General features: G+C 51.2%; 3 protein-coding genes across 3 annotated transcripts; 2 read left to right on the forward strand and 1 right to left on the reverse strand.

Annotated features, from left to right (window-relative positions):
* The first annotated feature begins 1296 nt into the window (after positions 1-1296).
* LOC119281711 (elicitor-responsive protein 1-like) lies at positions 1297-2170 on the forward strand. Its single transcript, XM_037562171.1, has 5 exons — positions 1297-1412; positions 1518-1583; positions 1682-1820; positions 1940-2078; positions 2165-2170. Exons 1-5 carry the CDS (start codon positions 1346-1348, stop codon positions 2168-2170), a joined length of 417 nt encoding a protein of 138 aa, XP_037418068.1. The 5' UTR covers positions 1297-1345.
* A 13163-nt stretch (positions 2171-15333) lies between these two features.
* LOC119281712 (elicitor-responsive protein 1-like) lies at positions 15334-16470 on the forward strand. The gene is made up of 4 exons (XM_037562172.1): positions 15334-15545; positions 15657-15722; positions 15841-15979; positions 16097-16470. The coding sequence occupies exons 1-4, from the start codon at positions 15479-15481 to the stop codon at positions 16314-16316; spliced, it is 492 nt and encodes a 163-aa protein (XP_037418069.1). The 5' UTR covers positions 15334-15478; the 3' UTR covers positions 16317-16470.
* A 4056-nt stretch (positions 16471-20526) lies between these two features.
* On the reverse strand, positions 20527-21864 carry LOC119279741 (UDP-glycosyltransferase 73B4-like). The gene is made up of 2 exons (XM_037560885.1): positions 21643-21864; positions 20527-21589 (listed from the first exon to the last, which is right to left on the reverse strand). Exons 1-2 carry the CDS (start codon positions 21862-21864, stop codon positions 20699-20701), a joined length of 1113 nt encoding a protein of 370 aa, XP_037416782.1. The 3' UTR covers positions 20527-20698.
* Positions 21865-22224: the final 360 nt, after the last annotated feature.

Consider the following 22224-nt stretch of genomic DNA (forward strand, 5'->3'; position numbering starts at 1 on the left):
TAATCATGGCTAGCTGTCTGGTGCACTGTTTGTTGTGTTTGTGCATATATAAGAGGTGGGTGTTTTGATTTCTGCCAGACGCATCATTCAATTTTTTGCGCGGGAAGGCTGCCACCGTTGGCTGAGGACGCGCTCGACGAGAACATCAATTTTTTGCGCGGGAAGGCCCAGTTGAGCTTCTAGGCTGGGTGTCGTAAGTGAGAAAAAATAAACGCAACATCAAGACAAACAAACAATACAACAGATTTAGGCTGGGTGTCGTAAGTGAGAAAAAATAAACGCAACATCAAGACAAACAAACAATACAACACATTTTTTTATTTACATCAATACAACAAATTGTTTTGTTAGATGTCAACGTGTCTAAAAAAGTTAGATGTCAACGAAAAGGGCCACATATAGCATGTTGTCAGGTTAGATGTGATACAATATCTCACATCTAGATGTGACATAGACGAACCCATTAATTTTCTTTTTTTTTATTTCAAAAAAAATTATTTTTTATATATATTTTTTCAAATTTACTGTTTACCCCATGCAGAATAGCCGCTCTCGTTTAGGAACCTCGGCCGTCTGGTCTTCTATAATGTTTTTCATAACAGTTTTGCTAAAGCACGTGTAGATGTGCCATAAGTATTACACATCTAATTCCTATGTCATTGATTTTACGCAGAGATTCATGTGAGTATTTTTTTCCAGATATTTGATTGAGTCACTTAGTTGTATAATAACTATGACACATCTAGAAGTATCTAGACAGTCAAAACGCGGTCGAGTTACATTTCCGCAGATATACGTGAATAGATCCGAGACCGCGATCCAAATAGGTTTCTTTCTTCCATGTCACCGCGTAGAGAATTTCATAGACGTCAACAGAGCACGCGCGCGCGGCCCATAGCAAAGGTTGGTGATTGGCAAGTAAAGACGTTAGTCCGGGCAAAACGAAGGACTCTAGTTGTCGTGTCTCGAGGCTCAACCAGTAATAAAGTACAGTAGTTGTCAACTTGGGCTAAAGAAGAGTAAAGCTCCACCTTGTTTCCGTGCGGGAAGGGAAGGAGAGTAGAAACAAAGGGGAGCTTTGAACCGGTCCAAATGGCGTGAGCTTCCTCACGCTTGGCGACGACCAGCTCCTGTACTGCACCCGAGGAACCAAATGGTATATAAATACGCCGGCGCGCGTCAGTCACGGCACCTCAATTCCAAACGCGAGCCGCAGGAGAACAAAGACGAAAGAGAGAAAGACATTCATTCGGAAGGGCAGAGCAGCCGACTGCCGACCGGCCGTGGGAGAGGATCGACTTCGAGTGTTGGTTGGCTTTCCGGCGAGAACGAGAGAGCAAATAAAATGGCGCGCGGCCTTCTGGAGGTGCATCTGGTCCACGCCAAGGGCCTCTCCGGCACCGATTTCCTTGGTGAGTAGAGTACTCCACTGCACGCGTGTTCTTGGCTTCGATTTGCTCCGTTCTGTGTTCGGTTGTGGACGGAGATTGAATTTTGTGCTTGCCATGTATGTGCAGGGAAGATAGACCCGTATGTGGTGGTGCAGTTCCGGAGCCAGGAGCGCAAGAGCAGCACCGCCGGAGGTCAGTCCCTGCTTCCCTTCCATGCAGCTCTGTTTCTCTTGGTCCACGAAATATAGTTTTGCTGAACGAATCAGCCGCGTGGCGTGCCTGTAATGCAGATGCGGGGAGGAACCCGAGTTGGAACGAGGTCTTCAGGTTCCAGATCAACTCCTCCGCGGCCAACGTGCAGGATAAGCTTGTCCTCCGGATCATGGACCACGACAACTTCTCCAGCGACGATTTCCTCGGCCAAGCAACGTGAGTAAATTCTTACTCCTAGCTGCGAAGCACCAGCATTTCAGCAGCTAATTGAAGTGGCAAATTGAAGACGAAAGAAAGATCTGAATCCTATTACTGAATATATCTCTGTGGTGCAGGATCAATGTGACTGACCTCATCAGCATGGGCATGGAGAGCGGCACGTCGCGGCTGAACCCGGCCAAGTACAGGGTGGTCACCGCCGACAACTCGTACCACGGCGAGATCAAGATCGGCATCACCTTCACCGCCGCAAAGGTAAAGACATGCGCGCATTTCTGTGATTTTGTACAGTGGATGGTCACCGCCGACAGCTCTGTTTCTCTCTCGTGGACTAGCGTGAGTTTTAATTGGATGTTGATGCCCATTGTCAGGTTGAAGAAGACGGAGCACAGGTTGGGAGTTGGAAGATTGTATTTCCTTGTGTGTTGATTCTGTTACAGAGATTACAATATATCCTCGAGAGAGAGGGAGAGAGGACCCGGGAGAGTAGGCACGCAGGCCCAACGGGTCGGAGGAGATCCATAATTCTAGGATCAGACTACGTACAGTATATTACAACACAAGTACAATGTACACTTGTCAATACCCCCCTCAGCCGGAACACCATTAGGAAGGGTGTTTAGGCTGGACCGAAACTCATGAAAAATCTGTGAAGGAAGCCCCTTGGTGAACACATCGGCATATTGGGAGCTTGACGGAACATGAAGCACGCGTACCTCGCCAAGTGCCACACGATCCCGAACAAAATGCAAGTCTATCTCGATGTGTTTGGTCCTCTGATGCTGAACAGGATTGCTGGCAAGGTATGAGGCACTGATATTGTCACAGTACACCACAGTAGCACGAGTTGGTGGCACCTTGAGCTCGAAAAGTAGCTGCCGCAACCAGCAAGATTCGGCCACACAATTGGCAACGCCACGATATTCAGCTTCAGCACTCGAACGGGAGATGGTGGGTTGTCGTTTTGAGGACCAGGAGATAAGATTGGTGCCAAGATAGACACAGAAACCGGACGTCGACTTGCAGGTGTCCGGGCAACCTGCCCAATCCGCGTCTGTATAGGCCGTGAGATCCTTAGAGGGCGAACGAAAAATCTGTAGGCCATAGTGAGAGGTGCCTCGGAGATACCGGAGAATGCGCTTCACAAGCTGCATGTGGATATCGCGGGGTGCATGCATGAACAAGCAGGCTTGTTGAACCGCATACGCAATGTCGGGTCGTGTAAGAGTTAGGTATTGTAGTGCACCAGTCAGACTGCGTTAATAGGTGGGGTTGGAAAGCAGTTGCCCATCATGAGAGGACAACTTGGCGGTGGTGTCAACAGGGGTGGAAACCGGCTTGCAGTTGAGCATGGAGGCGCGCTCAAGAAGCTCTAGGTTGTACTGTTGTTGACAAAGAAAGAGACCGGAGGCGTTGGTGGTGACGTTGATGCCTAAGAAATGGTGAAGAGCACCAAGGTCGGTCATAGCAAATTCCTTCTTGAGGGCGGTGATGACAGAGTGTAATGTGGTGGGTGTGCTAGCGGTAAGGATGATGTCATCCACATAAACGAGCAAGTACGCAAGAGAGGTGCCATGATGCAAGATAAAAAGTGACGAGTCGCTCTTGGAAGCACGAAACCCAAGTGAAAGCAAGAAGGCTTGGAAGCGAAGAAACCAAGTCCGGGGCGCTTGCTTGAGACCGTAGAGAGACTTACGAAGGAGGCAGACATGGTCCGGCTTGGAGGAGTCAACAAAGCCAGCCGGTTGTGAAGCATACACTGTCTCATTGAGTTCACTATGTAGGAAGGCATTTTTGACGTCAAGCTGATGGATGGGCCAAGAGTGAGAGGTGGCAAGGCTCAACACGACCCGAATTGTGGCCGGCTTGACCACAGGACTGAATGTCTCCGAGTAATCCACGCCTGCTTGCTGAGTGAACCCACGAACAACCCACCTTGCTTTGTACCGAGCCAAGGAGCCATCAGTGTTGAACTTATGGCGAAAGATCCACTTTCCCGTAACCACGTTTGCACCTGCAGCCTTAGGCACCAAAGACCAAGTAGAGTTATTCATTAAAGCATTAAACTCGTTGAGCATCGCCTGGCGCCAATGGGGATCCTTGAGTGCCGATTTATAGGTGGGTGGGATTGGAGAGATGGGTGTGTGGGATGCATCAGCGAGGAATAAACGGCGTGGCATGAGAAAACCAGATTTGGCACGTGTGGACATCTTGTGTGAGTTTTGGGGTGGCTTTACGGGAACGGCATGCTTCGGGAGAGGTGTCGTGGTGTTACTGGTGGGCGCGGAAGCGGAGGGAGATTTGGTGGGACTAGCAGCATGTGCAGCAGAGCTGGTGGGCGGCAGATCCGAGGTGGATTGGGGGGCAGGCGTGTCGTGGGAGACCGGCGCGGCAGTCGGGGTAGATCGTGCAGGCGATTCGGGAGACACAGGCGACGTGGGGTGCGTGGAGGGGGCGGGCGACCGGTCAGCGCCAGCGGATGGGGGTCCACCGGGGGATCCGCCTGGGAATCCAGCAGGAGGATCCGCATGGGGATCCGGGAAGGGGGGAGGGGCAGTTTGTGCATGAGGATTCTCTATGGACGTGAGGAGTATGTGGGCTGGTGGGTGTGTTGTGTATGGAAAAATTGTTTCGTCGAAAATAACGTGGCGAGACACCATGACGTGTCGGGAGGTGAGGTCGAAACAGCGATAACCTTTATGTTCGAGGGCATAGCCGAGGAAAATGCAGCGGGTAGAGCACGGAGCAAGCTTGTGATCCATGGTGGCATACAAGTTTGGAAAGCATAGACAACCGAAAACGCGAAGATGATCATAGGTTGGGGGTACGCCATGAAGAAGAAAATGAGGTGTGTGAGGAGCTATAGCACGGGATGGCCGCCGGTTGAGCAGGTAGGTGGCGATGTGGAGAGCCTCGACCCAAAAGGGAGGGGGTAAAGTGGCTTGTAGTAGTAGGGTGCGCACTATATCATTGGTCGTACGAATCATGCGTTCGGCCTTGCCGTTTTGTGGGGACGTGTGAGGGCAAGAGAAGCGATATGAGATGCCATTGGTGGAGAAAAAGGTGCGAAGAGGTGTGTTGATGAACTCGCCGCCGTTATCACATTGCATGCTTTTGATGACTGTGTGAAATTGGGTGTGAACAAAAGTGAAGAAGCGTTGAAGGACGGTGGAGGTGTCAGATTTGTTGCGTAGGGGAAACGTCCAGGAAAAATGTGTAAAATCATCCAACACAACAAGATAATATTGAAATCCAGAAAAACTTACAACCGGAGATGTCCACAAATCACAGTGTATTAAATCAAAAGGAGCATAAGTCTTGCTAAGAGAGGAGGGGAAGGGGAGGCGTGGCTGGCGGCCTAGTTGGCATGCACTACAAGGAGAGTGGGGTGCCTTATTACATTCACTAAGAAAATCTTTGGAGAGGGAAGCAAGTGTTTGAGCGCTGGGGTGGCCGAGGCGACGATGCCACAAGTCCGAGGGAGTGGTGGCGAGGAGTGCAGACGCCCGAGCTGATTTATTGCCGACAAAGGGATAGAGGTCGCCATGGCTAACGGAGATCATGAGAATTCTCCGAGTGCGAAGATCCTTCACAAGAAAACCACACAGGTAAAATTCGATAGAACAAGAGTTATCCTTAGTGAATTTACGAACAGAGATTAAGCTAGTGACAACAGAGGGAGAAACAAGAATATCGGTAAGTCGAAAATCGTGAGGAGGTAGAGTGGTAGAACCAGCAGCAGTGACTGGAATATGATGCCCATTACCAACAAGGATGCTAGACGGTAAATGCTTTAAGGAAGAACTAGACTTGGCAATGTTACCTTGAGTGCCGGTGACGTGGGAGGAAGCGCCGCTGTCGAGGTACCACTCGGGCGCCGGGGGAGCGGGGTAGCCACCGTTGCTGAAGGCGGCATTCAGCATGGCGAGATGATCCCACGAGGGCTGAGGCGAAGAGTAGACCGGTGCGGGTGGCGTCGGGGGCGTGTAAGCATGGTACGCCTGAGCGTGGGCACCCGGGCGGGGGCCGAGCACGCCAGCCGCGTTGGGAGGGATCCAGCCGGAACGCGGTGCCGGGAGCGCCATGCCATAGGGGGCGAAGTAGCCGGTGAACGGAGAGAACGGCGCTGGAGAAGGCCGGCCACGCCCGCCGCTGTCACCACGGCCACGGCCACGCTGACGGCCGCGTCCGCGGCCACGATCACCACTATCGCTGGAGCGTTCGCCACGCCCACGACCGGAGGCAGGAGGGGCTCCGTAGGGGGGCTCATAGTTGGTGCTGGAAGACTGATCAGCACGGTCGTTGGGGGCGCGTCCACCGGCGTCGGAGGGGCCGCTCGACGAGCCACCGCCCGTCATGGCGAAAGCCGAGGCGCTCTCCTCCGCCGCGCGCTGAGCCTGGGACTCCTCTGCCAGGATGACGCGGGAGAGGGCGGTGTCGAAGGGGAGTGTCTGATCACCAAGAACGACCCGAATTGTTTTGAGACGCTTGTCGAGCCCGTGCAGGAACTGCGTTGTGAGATCCACCTCTTTGACAGCGTGGTCGATGTCGGCAAGGGCGTCGGTGAGCTGCTTCATGCGGCGCGCGTACTCCGAGACAGAGAGATCCCCCTGTTTGAGATTGCGGTACTGGCGGTTGAGGATCATAAAGCGGGCGGCGCGGTTGGCGAGGAAATAGTCCTTGATCTTGTGCCAGAGGGCGAAGGTGGTGGTGGCGCCGACGACATGATCACACATGGTGTCGGAGAGGGTGGCGTAGATCCACAGGACAACATGGGCATCCAGCTCAAGGTAATGGGACGGGACGTTGGGTGGTGGCGGGGTCTCGATGAGGAAGGTGACGCCGTAGCGAACGAGCACCATGAGGAAGAATGTCTTCCACTTGTGGTAGTTGTGATCAGCGGGATTGAGGAGAAATTTTATGTTGTTGGTGATGTGGTCATGGAAGATGGAGCCGCGCGTGGTAGGGGCGGGTGGGTTGTGGGAGGGTGGGTTGCCAGAGTTGAAGAGGGGAGCGAATTGAGAACCAGAGGCGGCGGAGGAGTTGGAGAGGAACGAAGGGGCCGTACCGAAGATGAACGGCGGGGACGAGGCGGCAGAAGTGACCGACGAGGTGGGAGCGGCCGGCGCAGTCGAGGTGGAGAGAGAGCCGGGCGACGTGGCGGCCGGCGAGGAGTCGTCGGAGAGGAGAGGTTGGGTGTCTGATACCAAGTTGGAAGATTGTATTTCCTTGTGTGTTGATTCTGTTACAGAGATTACAATATATCCTCGAGAGAGGGAGAGAGGACCCGGGAGAGTAGGCATGCAGGCCCAACGGGTCGGAGGAGATCCATAATTCTAGGATCAGACTACGTACAGTATATTACAATACAAGTACAATATACACTTGTCAATATTGGGGGCTGGGTGCAGAGCTTTCGTGAGCAGAAGGTCTGAGGGTCCGGTCGGGGTCCTTCGGTCGTACTCCAACCGAAGTACATAACTAGTGGTGTTGGATGTGGCATGCTGCGTGGCTACTATGCCAACAGCATCACATGCCTATGATTGCAAAAGTGTATGTATGCTGAATTTTGTAGCACTTTAGATGTATAGTCAGAGGCAGCTTAACTTAGCCAAATTCATTTATGATTAAGATTCTTTTGAAACACCATACATTCTACCGTGTTGGATTCTCCAGTGTTGAAGGCTTGTTCATGCCTTGATAACTTGGTAGTTTGTACAAGGAGTGCGTTCATGTACGAAGTTTTCATGCCCGCCTCAACCTGGGGCACTACTTATATGGGAGCAGCCCTGACTAAGTATTTTATGTACCACAAATGACATGCTTTAATAATTTATGATAATCTAGCTGCACTAGAGGACTGTGATCATGTTTTTCCTTTATCTTTCTTTTTTCGTCCCGCGTCGCTCCGTCACCAGGGCGACACGGACGTCGACCCCAAGCTGCCAAGGCGGCCGACCCCTCCAACCCCTCCTTCCCCCTCACCGTCGCCGGTGCCTCCCCATTAACTACATAGGGTTGCAACATGTTGGATGGCATGAATAGATGCAAATCGAGATTATCATCCCTCAACCCCCGTCTATTTATGTTGGATACAACAATAACTTTGTAATCGCCATGTCCGACAGAACCAATGATTCTGTCTGTGTCAGCTAAGTTTTCTACCAATGGAAACTACTTGGGTCGGAGCACATGTCCCACGTAGATGTTTTCCAACATGACCAACAGAACTTTGCTATGACCGGTGAGGGGTATGCATTCGTCTAGCATCCGCATAACTATGGTAATGTCTATGATTTTTTTTACGTTAGGTTGGTTAGGTTGGTACAAACGCTATGCAATTACTTATTGAAACACACATTTTCCTTGTCGGTATAAACTAGACCCATTGAGAATCCAATCACCAATCTTCGTATATCTCAAGAAAGATGCTCAAGTCATTCTGTGGTGCGGGCCGGGTTCCTCATGCACTGATGTTGGTTCATTCCCATGGCACCAATGGTCCTGTTTGTATCATGGGATTAGAGCTAGTTTGGGTTAGTTGGAGGCTCAAATAACTCAAAAGTATCCAAACAAGGAGGGTTAGAATGGGTTAGTTCATCTAACCCAACTATCCCGGTGAAGAGGTGTTTATTTGGGTTAGAGCGGGTTAGAAAATAACTCTAACTCTAACTGGGTTAGAGTATCCAAACAGTGCCATGAAGATGAGTTGCCATATTTGCTGGGTCAAGTTGCACTTTTGGATGTATGCACATGCGCCACTCCCATATTAGTTCGGTTTCAGCTTCACTCTCTGCCTGCTCGCTATATGCCAGCGTTGCATCATGTGCATCGATTCCATTGCCTGCGCGTACCGCAGCACGAAAAGAGTAAGTGACCATCGAGATCAGCGTACAGTACTATCTAGCACAAACTCGTTACGGTAGCGAGATGGTCGGACCGAACTAGGTCTCTGTCTCGCTGTCTGGCAGTGAGAGATGGCAGCATGCAATGCACGCCGGCAGCGGCAGCGGCACGCATTTGGATAGGAGACGTCCATTTTGGTGTAAACTGTACGTCGTACTACGTGGCAGCACCCATCTTAGTATCTTACCATCTACTGCATGAAAATTACTGCACCTCTCTGCCCTGCGTCAATATTAACTGCACGCATGAGCCAAGCCCGGTTCTGTTCAAGTCCGGTCGTTTTGCGTATATTTTTCGTGCTAATTTTTTGGTAAAAACATTAATTGGAACATTTCAGCACCATTAGACGTACTCGACCTTCAGTAACACAAAACTGATGAGTTTGGTAACTCGATCCTTCAGAAGATAAGAAATATTTCTTGTGACACACAACGCAAATTTTTCATCAAACTAATCTCGAAAATAAAGAAGAAGAAAACAAGCCACAAACACATCACAGCAAGCTGCAGTTTTAGCACAGAATCAAACTAAGCTCCATGCATTCATATAATAACTAGCTCTAAAGAGTACAAACTCGATCCCATGCTCATCTCCAACCATATGCACATCATGCATCGATCTAGCATTCCAACAGAGCAGCATGTACACCAATTAACCCTAATTAGTGCCACATTGATCAATCATTAGCTAGTAGCTTAGACTGGAGTGCTGGACGACATAGCATAGTACTGGACAAGCTTCGCTAGGCATGGATGCATCGATATGTTTGTAGGAATCAAAGGGCTACCACGGCGGCGACGAGTGCGGCGATGCCTACAATGAAGAAGACGCAGAGGGGCACGAAGAGCAGGACGTTGTGGGCGATGAACATGGCCGTCTCCACGTACATGTGGCCGGGGCAGCCGCTGAAGGCGACGGCGGCCGCAGCAGTGAAGGCGTCCTCGAGGTGGAAGTAGGTGAAGACGCTGAGGACGTGCGCGAAGGCCGCGAAGGTCCAGCCGACGTGCAGCCGCCTCCATCTCCAGGCGTCCGGCGCGAAGGCGGCCACCGTGGCCGCCGCTGCCTGGGCGCCGGCGGGGAGCAGCAACAGCAGCCCCTTGGCGCGCATGGTCGCTGCGTCCACCTCGGTGGCCGCGCACTGACCTCCCTGCGGCTTCAGCTGGGGCTGGAGGGTGACGGCGCAGAGGGCGAAAGTCGCCGCCGCCCAGCCGAGGGCGAGGTGCACCTTCGCCACCGCACGGATGGCTCCCGTCGCCGCCCTGGCACCATCTCCACCTGCAGCTGCTGCTTCACCGCCACCGGCAGCAGCCCCACCTCCACCAGCATCCATCGCCGGCGCCGCACTTCGGGCAGTGTGTGTGGAGTGTGATTTGTAGTGTGGCCTGTATGCGCGCGCGCGCGGAGTGTGGCCTGTGCCGAACGTGCAGCCACGGAAAATTCAGAGAGGAGTTATTGGTGGGAAGAGGAGAGACAAGTAGGTTAGGTTTGTAGCTTCAATCCGTGATAGCCAGTTCGCAAGATGAGAAAGTGAGGCATTGCAGTTGGCGTGAATGAACGGTAGGATGGGGAAACTCTTTAATTTCGTTTCTAGTTTCTCTTTATCTCTCTGTGGCTTGACGACTAAGCGAACTTAATTGCTAGCATGTACTCCCTCTGTGAACAAATATAAGAGTGTTTAGATCACTACATTATGATGGTGATGGTTTAGATCACCACTTTAGTGAGACATCTTGCATGCGAGGCCTCCACTCACATGCATGCATGTTTCAAGATTTTGTTGTTGTTATTGACAAATGGTGGTTTCAACTAATGTTACAATACCCCTACAAAATAATGCACATGCGAGCGGTACATCCGACAAGATTAAGCGCACGACTTACTCTGGACCCCAAAACGGATGCGGTATTTGTTCATGGACGCGCCTATGAACAACGATACGGGAGTCGGTCATCGAACCACGTCCACATACATTTCAAACGGGATTTGAATAAACCGGAGGATTTCATGCAAACCGGATGATTTTTATTTAAACAAGACCACGTTCATTATATTTTCGACACACGTTTAAACAAAAGCGTTCAAACCCTAACCTAGTCTAAATCTCCGCCGGCGCCCGTCATCCAAGTACTTATTATTCCCCTCCGTGTCCATGTTCGGCGGTCATGAGCCTCGGGAAGTGAAAGTGCGGTCGTCGGCGAGGAAGAGTAGGACATGGGACACGAACTGGCCCACATGGGACATGAGGTGCCACCGTCTCCCATGCCCTACTCCTCGTTGGAGTCCACGAACTAGCCGTCGTCGGTGGAGGTGAGGTCGACAATGGATTTGGGCGAGCTGACATTGTGCTCATAGCGGCGCTAGTGGTGCCTAGCTGCCATCGTGCCCGCCTATGCGTCCGACGACGTCGCGCGAGCGCTACGCGCGGCCATATAGAACATCCACTGCTCCTCAACGGAGTTTGGGTTCTCCACGGCCATGGCCTCCTCACTGGCAAACTCGTCATAGATTTGGCCGTGCGCCATAGGGCGAGGTTGTAGCACTGCTCCTCCTGCGTTTGCCAAAACACCGACACCGGCTTCTCGTCCATCATGTTGGCATCGAAGTGTGCCTCCGTCTACTCCATGGTGAGGCCAACATGGATCGGCGCGGGCAGGGGTGCCGGATCTTCGTCGGGGGCTTCCTCCATTGTCGGGTCATTGTCGCTCACCTCCGGGGAGCTCACTGTCAAGCCTACTTGTATCCTCCGTGCATGATGGCCCTACCAGCAGGCCACAAGGCCAGCCACCTCATGCTTCTTCTCCATCGAGAGGCTCTTCCACATCGCTCTCGAGCTCATGGTCATGCCGAAGGTGGTGCACAAAGGAGGATTGGAAGCGGGCGTGCTATGGTGCGGATGGTGTCGGGCGAGGCCACGTTTAAATAGCGGGTGCCAGCGATTTACTTCATCCTTTGCGACCCTAAAATCCTGCACTAAGCATGAATGATGTGTGTGTATCCAAAACCCGAAACCCGGTCTCTTCCATAAGAGCCCACTATACCTACCTATGGGTCGAGAAAAACCTTCCAAGTAAGTTTTCATCGACGCACGAGCATCAAAGTTATCATTTAATTAAGTGTGCTTTTTTATTGGAAGAAAATTGAACCTTTATACAAACTTGTGATGTGGGCATAAAATCATAATAATAACGCAAATGGTCACCATTATAAGAGGTAATGTAAAATAATGTTCCTTTCCAGTAAACTCTTGTGCAATCAAAACCCAAAAGCCGCATGTCAACCTCGTCTTCTCTTTGAATAGCCTATTTTTTAATTCTATGTTGAGTCAATTTTGTTTATCCTCCATAGTCTCTTAAAGTAAACATAACATGCTAGAGAAAGATCCGTAAACATATAAAATTAATGATGTATATAACTATGATAGATTCATTACTGTTAACATTATCCTTGAGATAAATAGATTTTAGAAGCTAATCACTTGCTAAACTTTAAACCTTCCTTTGTGTCCAGTTAAAACATATTTGTTCTAAACATTTGCGCCAAAGTGCTTGCTAGTTATGCAAAAGACTAAAAGATGGTTGAGCATGTGATATTTGTTGATTAAACACCTCTAACATAGACCCTTCTGAAAAAATAAGAGGAATGCAATAGTTTAGTAACTGAGAATGTGGTTTGTTATAATCCAGAAACTTTTATTTTTGAAACTTTCGCATGTAAAGGGTCTCATGACCTTTGATAAAAATATGTAAGATGGCATTGTTGTCTAGAGTGTTTGCTCGTGAAAATAATTAGCAACGTTGTCATTTCCGTATTCTTTATTATCGGCTCCTTGCCTCATGACTATACGCACATGTTGTTATTGGTATGGGTATATTTACTAATGTGGTTGTGCATATCTTCTTACTGTAGTTGTGTTTGTGGTTAGTCATAGTTATGTAGGGAACCAAAAACCTTTTGTGGATCATTCATAAGGCATGTTGTTCATGGGTTGCTTGGCTTCTTGGGAGTAATAGGTCTTTCCGCCAAAGACGCAACGGGAAATAAAGTATAGTAAATGATTTCGAGGTTCAGCGGGAGGGGAGGGGCGTCGAAACGGAGGTTGAAACCCTGGGCCTCTGCTTTAATGTGATGCCCACAACCAATTTTATTAGAGTTGATTCAAGGCAACAAGACCAAAGACATTAATAAACGGAGTACTACATAAGAAGCACAATTATGGTAGACCCATTACAATACATGAGTTTAACACGCACGACTAAATCAACTTTTTCTGCAACAACACCCTCAAGAAGGGATACACGCCCTCACTCCATCGTCGCCCTGCCCAGCCGGAGATGGTAAAGACAAGGATTTTCATTCTAGTTGCTGAGGCCGACCAATAAAGGCCAATACATCAGCAAGGAGACAACGTCTTCAACAAGGCAACGATGGGAGTAGACCTATTGTAAAATAGACCAAACCAAATCAAATTCCGAGGTTATGAAGTAAAACTAGCACAAGTTCAGGCTGGTAAAGGAGGCTTCTTGTCGCTTTTGTTTTCACGCACGTTTGAAAGAAAACAGGGGGAAAAGAAAAAAAGATCCCCTGTTTTCTTGTGTTTGATGAACAATCCTTTTCATCCTCTCGTAGGCGCTTGTATAAGAGCAGCCAAGCTTAGCATCTCCAGCCGCGCCCCCAGAAAGGCCTCCTCAGGCGATTTTTTCGCGCCGTCGCCGAAAAAACGGTCCAGTCGCGCCCCAGGAGCCCGATTTTCGCCGGCTTGGGCCGAAAACAGCGTCGGCGGACCCAGCCCGAACCCGGCGCGCTGGGGGGCACCCGGGGGCGCCGGGGCGAGCTGTTTTGGCGTGAAAAGACGTGGGCCAGCCGCGTCAGCGACTCGGCGCCTCGTCTTCCCCCAACGGCCTCGGTTCCCGCGGAGAATCAATGGCAAGGCTGCCGCCGGTCAGCCTTGCCATTGATTCCTCACGGGCGGCGCTTCACGGGATGGCGAACATCCCGGCGCCGCCGGACATGCGCGCCGGGCCAACGGGGTGGAGACTCAGCGCCGGGGGAGTGCCCATTCCCCCGTTGCCCGACGCCGTGGCGAAGCCGAACTACTTCGCCGAGGAGGTCGAGATCGTGCGCGCGTCCCTCACCGACGCCCAGCTCTCCCTCCCCCAGTACGCCGCCGACAACCACGCGGCCTGGGCGGCGTATTTCGAGCGCCGCCAGCAGCAACGATTGGCGTCCACCAACGGCGCGCCGGTGGTCGGCGGCCGGCAGAACAGCGAGGGGCGCCACCTCTGGTGGGGCGTCCCCGGCCGCACACTCGAGGGCGTGCTCACGTACCTCGAGGGCGGCAACGACCCGCCGTTGGCGTACCCCCCGGCGCAGCACCGACGCGTCGGGCCATGGGCGCCAAGGAGGTTCGGGTCCTCCTCCTCCTCTTCCTCCTCCCGATCCTCATCGCACTCCTCCGGCACTCCGGCCCTGCTCGGCGTCAAGGCCGAGCCCGCGGCGGAGTCGCCGCTCGGCCGGCGCACTCGCAGCATCGGCATCGTCATCAACGAGGGCGGCCGGCGCGCCTCCTCCTCGTCGGCTCCTCCGCGCTTCGTCAAGCCAAAGACGGAGCCGGGGCTGGCGCCGGTGAAGACGGAGCCGGGGCTGGCGCCTGTGAAGGCGGAGTTCGACGACGACGACGCGGCCCTAGAATGGGCGCGCCAGGACTCCATTGCGATGGAGAAGGCGCGCCGGGAGAAGGTGAAGGAGCGCCAACGCGCCGCCCTGCGCCGCTTCGAGGAGCGCTGACGCGGCCGCGATGAAGACGGGGCCGTCGTCCTATGCGACAGCGACGACGACGACGACGCGCCGCCGCCAGTCCGCCATGGCGACGCCGGGTCCGGCAGGGGCGCCTGCGTCAAGGAGGAGAAGGCCGACGTCGACGATGGCGGCGACGACTTCAGCCCCTTTCTTTTTTAGATTAGGTTAATGTAATGAAAATGCGCGAATTTCACCGAAATTTGCCATATTTAGCCAAAATTTAACTACTTTTTCTCATAACTTCGCCGAACGGCCCTTTTTTTTAATACGCGCCTGGAGGCGGCCCTAGGGGGCCGACGGCTGGGGACCGACTCGCCCCTAGGGCCATTTTTTGCGCCGGCACACCCCCAGACGCCGCTTTTAGACGCCCCCTGGGGGGCCATGCCCTTAGCCGAGGTCAGACGTGAGAGGCCAACGGCGCCTATCGCTTAAATATGTGGCATCGAGACCAAGTCCTGCTACGTTGCTATGGATCTAGGCCAATTCATGCGAGACCACGGTCCAACTCCAAGTACGTTTCTCCTTCCATGTCACCGCGTGGAAATCTTCGTAGGCGTCAGCAGAGGCCGTAGCAACACTCGGTTTCTCGCATAGAAGCGGTCGACGTCAGTGATGGCAAGTGAAGCGGGTCTTGAACCAGTCCAAACCGGCTATAGAATGGCGTGAGCTTCCTCACGTTAGCGACGACCAGCTCCTGAGTTTTGAATGGATCCGTAGAGCGGCAGCCGCCAGCCATCCGAGGAGCCAAATGGTATATAAATACGGCGGCGCGCGTCGGTTACGGCACCAACAAATTCTGAACGCCAGCCGCAGGAGAACAAGAGCGACAGGCCTAGTCCTAGACGAAACAGAGCAAGACACTCCAGTCAGAAAGGGCAGAGCAGCCGGCCGGCCGTGTCCGTCGGAGAGGGTGAAGATATATTGGTTAGCTTTGCAGCGAGATCGAGAGAAGAATGGCGCGCGGTCTCCTGGAGGTGCATCTGGTCGACGCCAAGGGCCTCTCCGGCACCGATTTCCTCGGTGAGTAGTCCACTGCACGCCTTCCTTCCAACTTGGGTTGGCTTCGATTTGCTCTGTTCTTGCGCTCAGCTGTGGATGGAGACTCATCTGATTTTACCTCTATATGTGCAGGGAAGATCGACCCGTACGTGATCGTGCAGTACCGGAGCCAGGAGCGCAAGAGCAGCACCGCCCGAGGTCAGTGCCTTCTTCCACAATCGCACTCGACCTGGTCCACCGTTGACTTGGACAGTTGGTCCACCAGCAATCCATACCTATGGCTATGGCGATTTCCTAACGTTGCCTTCTGATGCAGATGCGGGGAGGAACCCGAGCTGGAACGAGGTGTTGAGGTTCCAGATCAACTCCTCCGCTGCCAACGTGCAGGATAAGCTGGTCTTCCGGATCATGGACCACGACACCTTCTCCCGCGACGATTTCCTCGGCCAAGCAACGTGAGTAAACTCTTAGTTGCTGCGAAGCAATAGCGTCAGCAGATAACTAAAATGGCAAATTAAAAAGAAAGAAAGAAAGGTCAGAATCCAATTACTGAATATATCTCTGTGATGCAGGATCAATGTGACCGATCTGATCAGCATAGGCATGGAGAGCGGCACATCGCGGCTGAACCCGGCCAAGTATAGGGTGGTCACCGCCGACAACTCGTACCACGGCGAGATCAAAATCGGCATCACCTTCACCGCCGCAAAGGTTGATGCCCATGGCAAGGTTGAAGAAGATGGAGCACAGGTTGGAGGCTGGATGCAGAGCTTTCGTGAGCACAAGGTCTGAGGGTCCGCTCGGATCCTTCGGTCGTGCATAATTAGTGGTGTTGCCGTGTTGGATGTGGCCAACCGTATCATATGCCTATGGTTGAATGATGTGACTCCAAGTGTGTATGCTGCATTTTGTAGCACTTTAGTCAGAAACTGTCCAATTCTTGATATCTCCAACGAGAACAGCTTAGGATCGCCAAATTCGTTTATGATTAAGATTCTTTGAAACAACATACATACTCCGTGTGGAATTCTCCATCGTTGAATGCTTGTTGATACAGGTAACAAGATGGATGCGGCTATACATCAGTCGACTGATTTTTCAATTAGGGCCCGTCGATCGTTGTGGACCGTTGGATGAATATCATACGGCGCCTGAACCTTCTTGTTCCTCACCTCTTCTTCTTCCTAGATCATCAATCGCGCTACCGGCCGAACCGTCGACGGCGCTCCCGCGACCGCCTCGCCGCCCCGCCCTCCCCGGAACCGCCCCCATCGGCGGTCTAGCTGCCGCCCCCGGTCATCCCTCTAGCCCCGCTCGTGTTTGGGTTTTTTCTCCGGCGAAGTGCGCCACCGCCGTCCACCACCGCCCTCACCTTAAACCCTAAGATAGATAATGAGGTAACCCTTCGGCAAGCCCCTTTCTTTCCTCCGGCCAACTCTCAAAAATCAACTGACCCCACTTCAAAAATCTGTCGACTGTTATTTAGCTAAACTGTAACGAGATACTACGGAGTCCAGTTCTCTAACACTAGTAAGAGCATCTCCAACCGCCGCGCTATATAAGCGCCGCGCCGCAAATTTATGGGTTTTAACGTGGGGTCCGTCCATGTCACATCTAGATGTGAGATAATATCTCACATCTAACATGATATTATCTTAGTTAATTTTTTTTGTTTGTTGTCTTTCATTTTTGTTGTTGTCCAGCCTAGTGTAATTTTTGTTTTTAGAGAATCACCCAGCATGACTAAAACAGAGGGCCACCCAGAGCATGCTCGCATGGGCTAGCCTTACCGCTTCCGCCGCTCCCTTGCTAATGCTGCTAGCCGTCGTACTAGTTCAAACGACAGCTCGCGTCCCTTCGTGTTGTTGCTGCTAGTTGTACTACTATACTACACAACAACTCGCGTTTCTTTCTGTTGTTGTTGCTAGTCGTACTACAATGCTACACTACACGATAGCTCGCATCCTTCTCTTCTTACGACGGAGATAATCTCGCTAGTATATTAGTTTTATTTCCAATAAACATGTGAGAGATGAACACATTTTGATTATTTTTTAAAAAATAATCAATGCGAATAATTTTAGAATAATGAATAAATTTATGAATTTTGGAACATTTATTAAATCCTGTAAATTTATAAAAAAATACAAAATAATCTGAAAAATGAAAAAAAATTAACTTTTGAAAATAGAAAAATTAAAAGGAGAGAAAAAAACAATAAATAAAAAATTAAAAAATTAAAAAATTAAAAAAAACAAAAAATCATGAACAAAACAAAACAGAAAACATATCCTAGCTACTTGGGCCGGCTCATCTGCGGTTTGTTCGCTGTCGAGGGTGGACTTGCAACTGGGACAAAAAAATGTCGGACCCCCAATGGCAAGTCGAGGGTGGACTCGCAATTGGGACTAAAAAAGTCAGCCCCTAGTTGTGTGTTCTGTTTAGACTTGCAACTGAGACAACAAAGGTTGGGCCCCGGTTGCGAGTTAAGGGTGGACTTGCAACTGGGACAAGAAAAGATCGAGCCCCAGCTGCGAGTCGGCCGTGGACTTGCGACTAAACACAAAAAGGTCGGGCCCCAGTTGCGAATCGAGAGTGGACTTGCAATTGGGAGTAAAAAACTCGGGCTGCAGCTGCGAGTCGAGGGTGGACTTGCAACTCGAACAAAAGGTTGGACCCTAGTTGCGAGTTGATGGTGAACTTACAACTCGGACAAAAAAAGTTTATCCCCAGTTGCAAGTCAAAGGTGGACTTGCAACTCGAACAAAACAGGTCGGGCCTGAGTTGCGAGTCGAGGGTGGACTTGCAACTTGGACAAAAGAAAAGTCTCGCCCTATTTGTGAGTCGAGAGTGGATCTGGAACTAGGACAAAAAAGGTTGGGCCCCGAATTGAGGTTGGACTTTCAATAGAGATAAAAAAAGGTCGGACCTCACTTGCAAGTTGATTGGGGACTTGCAATTAGGAGGGAAAAATCATGGGCCCCAGTTGCGAGTCGACAGTGAAATTGCATCCCGAAAAATATGTCGGGCCTAGTTGCGAGTCAAGGGCATACTTGCAACTTAGACAAAAAAAGGTCGGACCCCCAGTTGCGAGTTGAGGGTGAACTTGCAACTTGGACAAAAAAGGTCAGGTCCAAGTTACGGGTCGAGGGGTTGCAACTAGGACAAAAAAAGATCAAACCCTAATTGCGAGTCAACGATGGGCTTGCAACTAGGGAAAAAGGTTGAGCCCCAGTTGCGAGTCGATGGTGGACTTGCATCTGGGACAAAAAATGTGAAGTCCCAATTGCAAGTCAAGAATGTATTTGCAACTGGGACAAAAGATGGTCGGACCCTAGTTGCGAGTCGAGAGTGGACTTGCAACTGGGACAAAATGATCAGGTTCCAGTTGCGAGTCGAGGGTGGGCTTGCAACTTGGACAAAAAATGGTCAAGCGCCAATTGCGAGTCGAGGGGACAAAAGCGAAGACTAACATGCCTAGGCCAACAACAAGATACGCAAAAAACAAATAGCGGCAATCACGATAGAAGATAGAGCGCTTGGAATTGGGAAAAGTATGAGCCTAGTTGCGAGTCGAGGGTGAACTTGCACCTGGGACAACTACGAAATTACGAACCTGTCAAGGGTAGACCTATAACTGGGATGCAAAATAAAACACAGGCAAAATAACAGGGGTCAAAGGTCGTCAGTGAGAAGATGGGGATAAGCTTCGTCGTCGAACCCCTAAACAATGACATATATGGGTCCATATGGAAAGAAACGCGAGAACATGATGACACAAAACAAAATGGGACAAGAGGACGTGTGGCAAAAAATTGACGAGTGGACACGGACGTGCATGTTTGGTTTGTACGAACATTAAGACAAACAAGTAAGACAGTTATAGACCTAGACAGAGCTAAACATTCATCTAGATTGATTTTAGCAAATCTGAAACAAAAAAATCTAGCTACACGGTCAAACCAAAAATAAAACAAAAAGGGAATAAAAAGACATGTGGCCCTCCAAAAAAACTAAGCCCACACAGAAAAAACCAATACACAAAACATAATAACGGTCCACTAAAAAATATGATATCTAGTCTCACTGCTTTACGAGGGATAAACAGAAAACATGACACAACGACAACAAGCACGACTCAGAAACACGTGTACCTAACAGTATATGAGTTGGGTAAAACATTGTTAACTCTCATTTAGATGAGAATTAGCAAACGAAACCGAAACGAGTGCCCGGACCGCGCGGCAAAAATGGCCTAACAAAAGACGCATGCGCGAACATGTCGACAAGTAGACACCAATCACACGACGCGACACAATAGTGCGCATGACAAAAATAACCAGCGATCAGGATTTGCACGACATTCAAAGCGAACATATGATAAAGTGAAAACAAGTTCATGAATTTTAAACTAACAAATAAAGAAAGAAGGAAAAAATTAAAAAAAGTAGAAAATGAAAATAAAAACAAAAAACCACGAATTTAAAACTAATTCACAATTGAAAACAAATAATGAAATAGAAAAAACAAAACAAAAAATAAATAAAACGGAAACAAACAAAAAGACAAATAGTGAGAGTCAAATGAAAGTTTACAAAAATAGAAGAACTAGAGTTGAGTCGTTTCACAGACTTGTGAAAAGAAAATAGAAAAGCACAGCCGACGGTGAAAAAAAACTAAGGCCCACTAGATGAGGGGCACGTGAGTAGACTATAGACAAAAAATGGCCTGCCAGCCCAATATCACCAAAGAAACACGACAACGGCCCGACCTGGCACTAGCACCTGGACATGAGCTACGCGCGAGACGAGGCTCAACGAGCGAGCGCACTAGCCACACCATCACGTTTTGCACAAATATTAAAGACAGGTGATCCAACGACTCTAGACTTAGATGTGAGATAGTTATTTCACATCTAGATGTGAAATAGCAAATCTGTTTAACGCGCGCGCAATCGCTAACCGAGCTCCAGCGGCTGTTGGAGATGCTAACAAATTTCCCAACAAACGATTTCAGATCCCTCTACAACAAATGCACGCTGCCCCTGCAGATAGCATACACATACACTGATACACACACACACAACGGGAATGACATGAACACTAATTTACAGTGAATAGCTCGCCGAGCTAACCGACGAACTGCGAAATCGAGTGACAGCTAGAGGATCACCATTAGCCATCGGCGGTACATCCGACGGAACTCCGGCGGGCGATCAACTCCTCCATGAACTGTCCGGCGTCATCGTATGATGACCCACCCTTCTCCACCGCGCCCCTTGCCATCACGCCGAGCTCCTTCGCCTTCTTGCGCATGGCGGCGCCATCGCCCTCCCCCTCCATCAGTCTCCGGATGGATTCCGCTATCGCCTCGCCAGCGATCACCCGGTGGGTCTCCACGCTAGACGCGTACTCCTCGGCGCCGTCGCCCACGCCCACCCCGAGGACCTCCACGACCAGCTTCTCGTTGTAGAACTGGTCGACGTACCGCGGCCACGTCACCATCGGCACGCCGGCGTTCACGGCCTCCAGCGTCGAGTTCCAGACGCAGTGTGTCACGAACCCGCCGATGGCAGGGTGGTTCAGGATGAGCACCTGCGGCGCCCATCCTCGGACGATGTACCCACGGTTCGTCGTCGGGAACCCGCCTGGCTTACACGGGTCCGAGGATACGGCGGCGCCGTCATTAGCGATGACCCACACGAAGTTCTTGCCGGAGAGGTCGACGCCGCGGGCGAGCTCCCGCATCTGCTCCGGCGAGAAGCTGGTCATCGAGCCGAAGGAGACGTACACCACCGAGCTGGCCGGGTTCGCGTCGAGCCACCGCAGGCAGCCGGCGGCGTCCGGCGAGAGCGCGCCGGCGACGGCGCCTCTTGACCGGACGTCCTCCAGGCTGCCACTGACGAGCCCGACCGGCCCGACGAGCCACACGCGGCGGCGGAGCTGCGTGGCACGGTAGTGCTCGGCGTAGCCCGGTTCCAGCTCGCGGAAGCTGTTGAAGATCTCGCCGTAGCTCGACCGGTCAGCGTCGTGGGCGATCTGGAACTTCGCCCACTGACGCGGCCGCTTCACGGCCGGGGTCCATCATCTGGCGGGAGCCCGACGTCGGGGAAAGGCACGACGGTGATGGAGATCGGGGTGCCGGCGGCGCTGCTGTTGTTCGCGCAGTCGACGACGGAGCGGATGGTGAGGGCTTGGACGGGCGTGGTGAGGACGGTGCACCTGACGCCGCGAGCGGCGAAGAGTGCGGCAATTTCGGCCATCGGTATAAGGTGGCCAGGAAGGAGGAAAGGGAAGAAGAGGATGTGCAGCGGCGGCTCGTCGTCCTTAGTTGGCGCCATGGCTGCTATCCGTGCAGGTTGCGCAGATCCCGTTCCTGTAGCTAGAGAGAGCGGATCGGATGCTCGTCAGTGGTGATCACCACGCAGACGATTAATGTGTGCTGCCGCGGCGATGTTGACATTGCACGAAGGGATCCATGCCCGCCATGTTCGGTACGCTATTGATGAAGCTGCAGCAAGGACTGGCAGATCGAAAGTGAACTTTCTCGCGGTGACAAAGAAGCCAACGTTGATTCTTTACATCAAGATGTATGCTACAGTATCTCTGGTAAAAAAAAACATGTGTGCTAGTATCTTTTTTTGTGTATAAAGAACGATTCATGCTATGAGATTAGAAATTAATATAATGATTGAATGAAT

The sequence above is a fragment of the Triticum dicoccoides genome, chromosome 3B (assembly GCF_002162155.2).
Source record: "Triticum dicoccoides isolate Atlit2015 ecotype Zavitan chromosome 3B, WEW_v2.0, whole genome shotgun sequence".
Taxonomy (NCBI): domain Eukaryota; kingdom Viridiplantae; phylum Streptophyta; class Magnoliopsida; order Poales; family Poaceae; genus Triticum; species Triticum dicoccoides.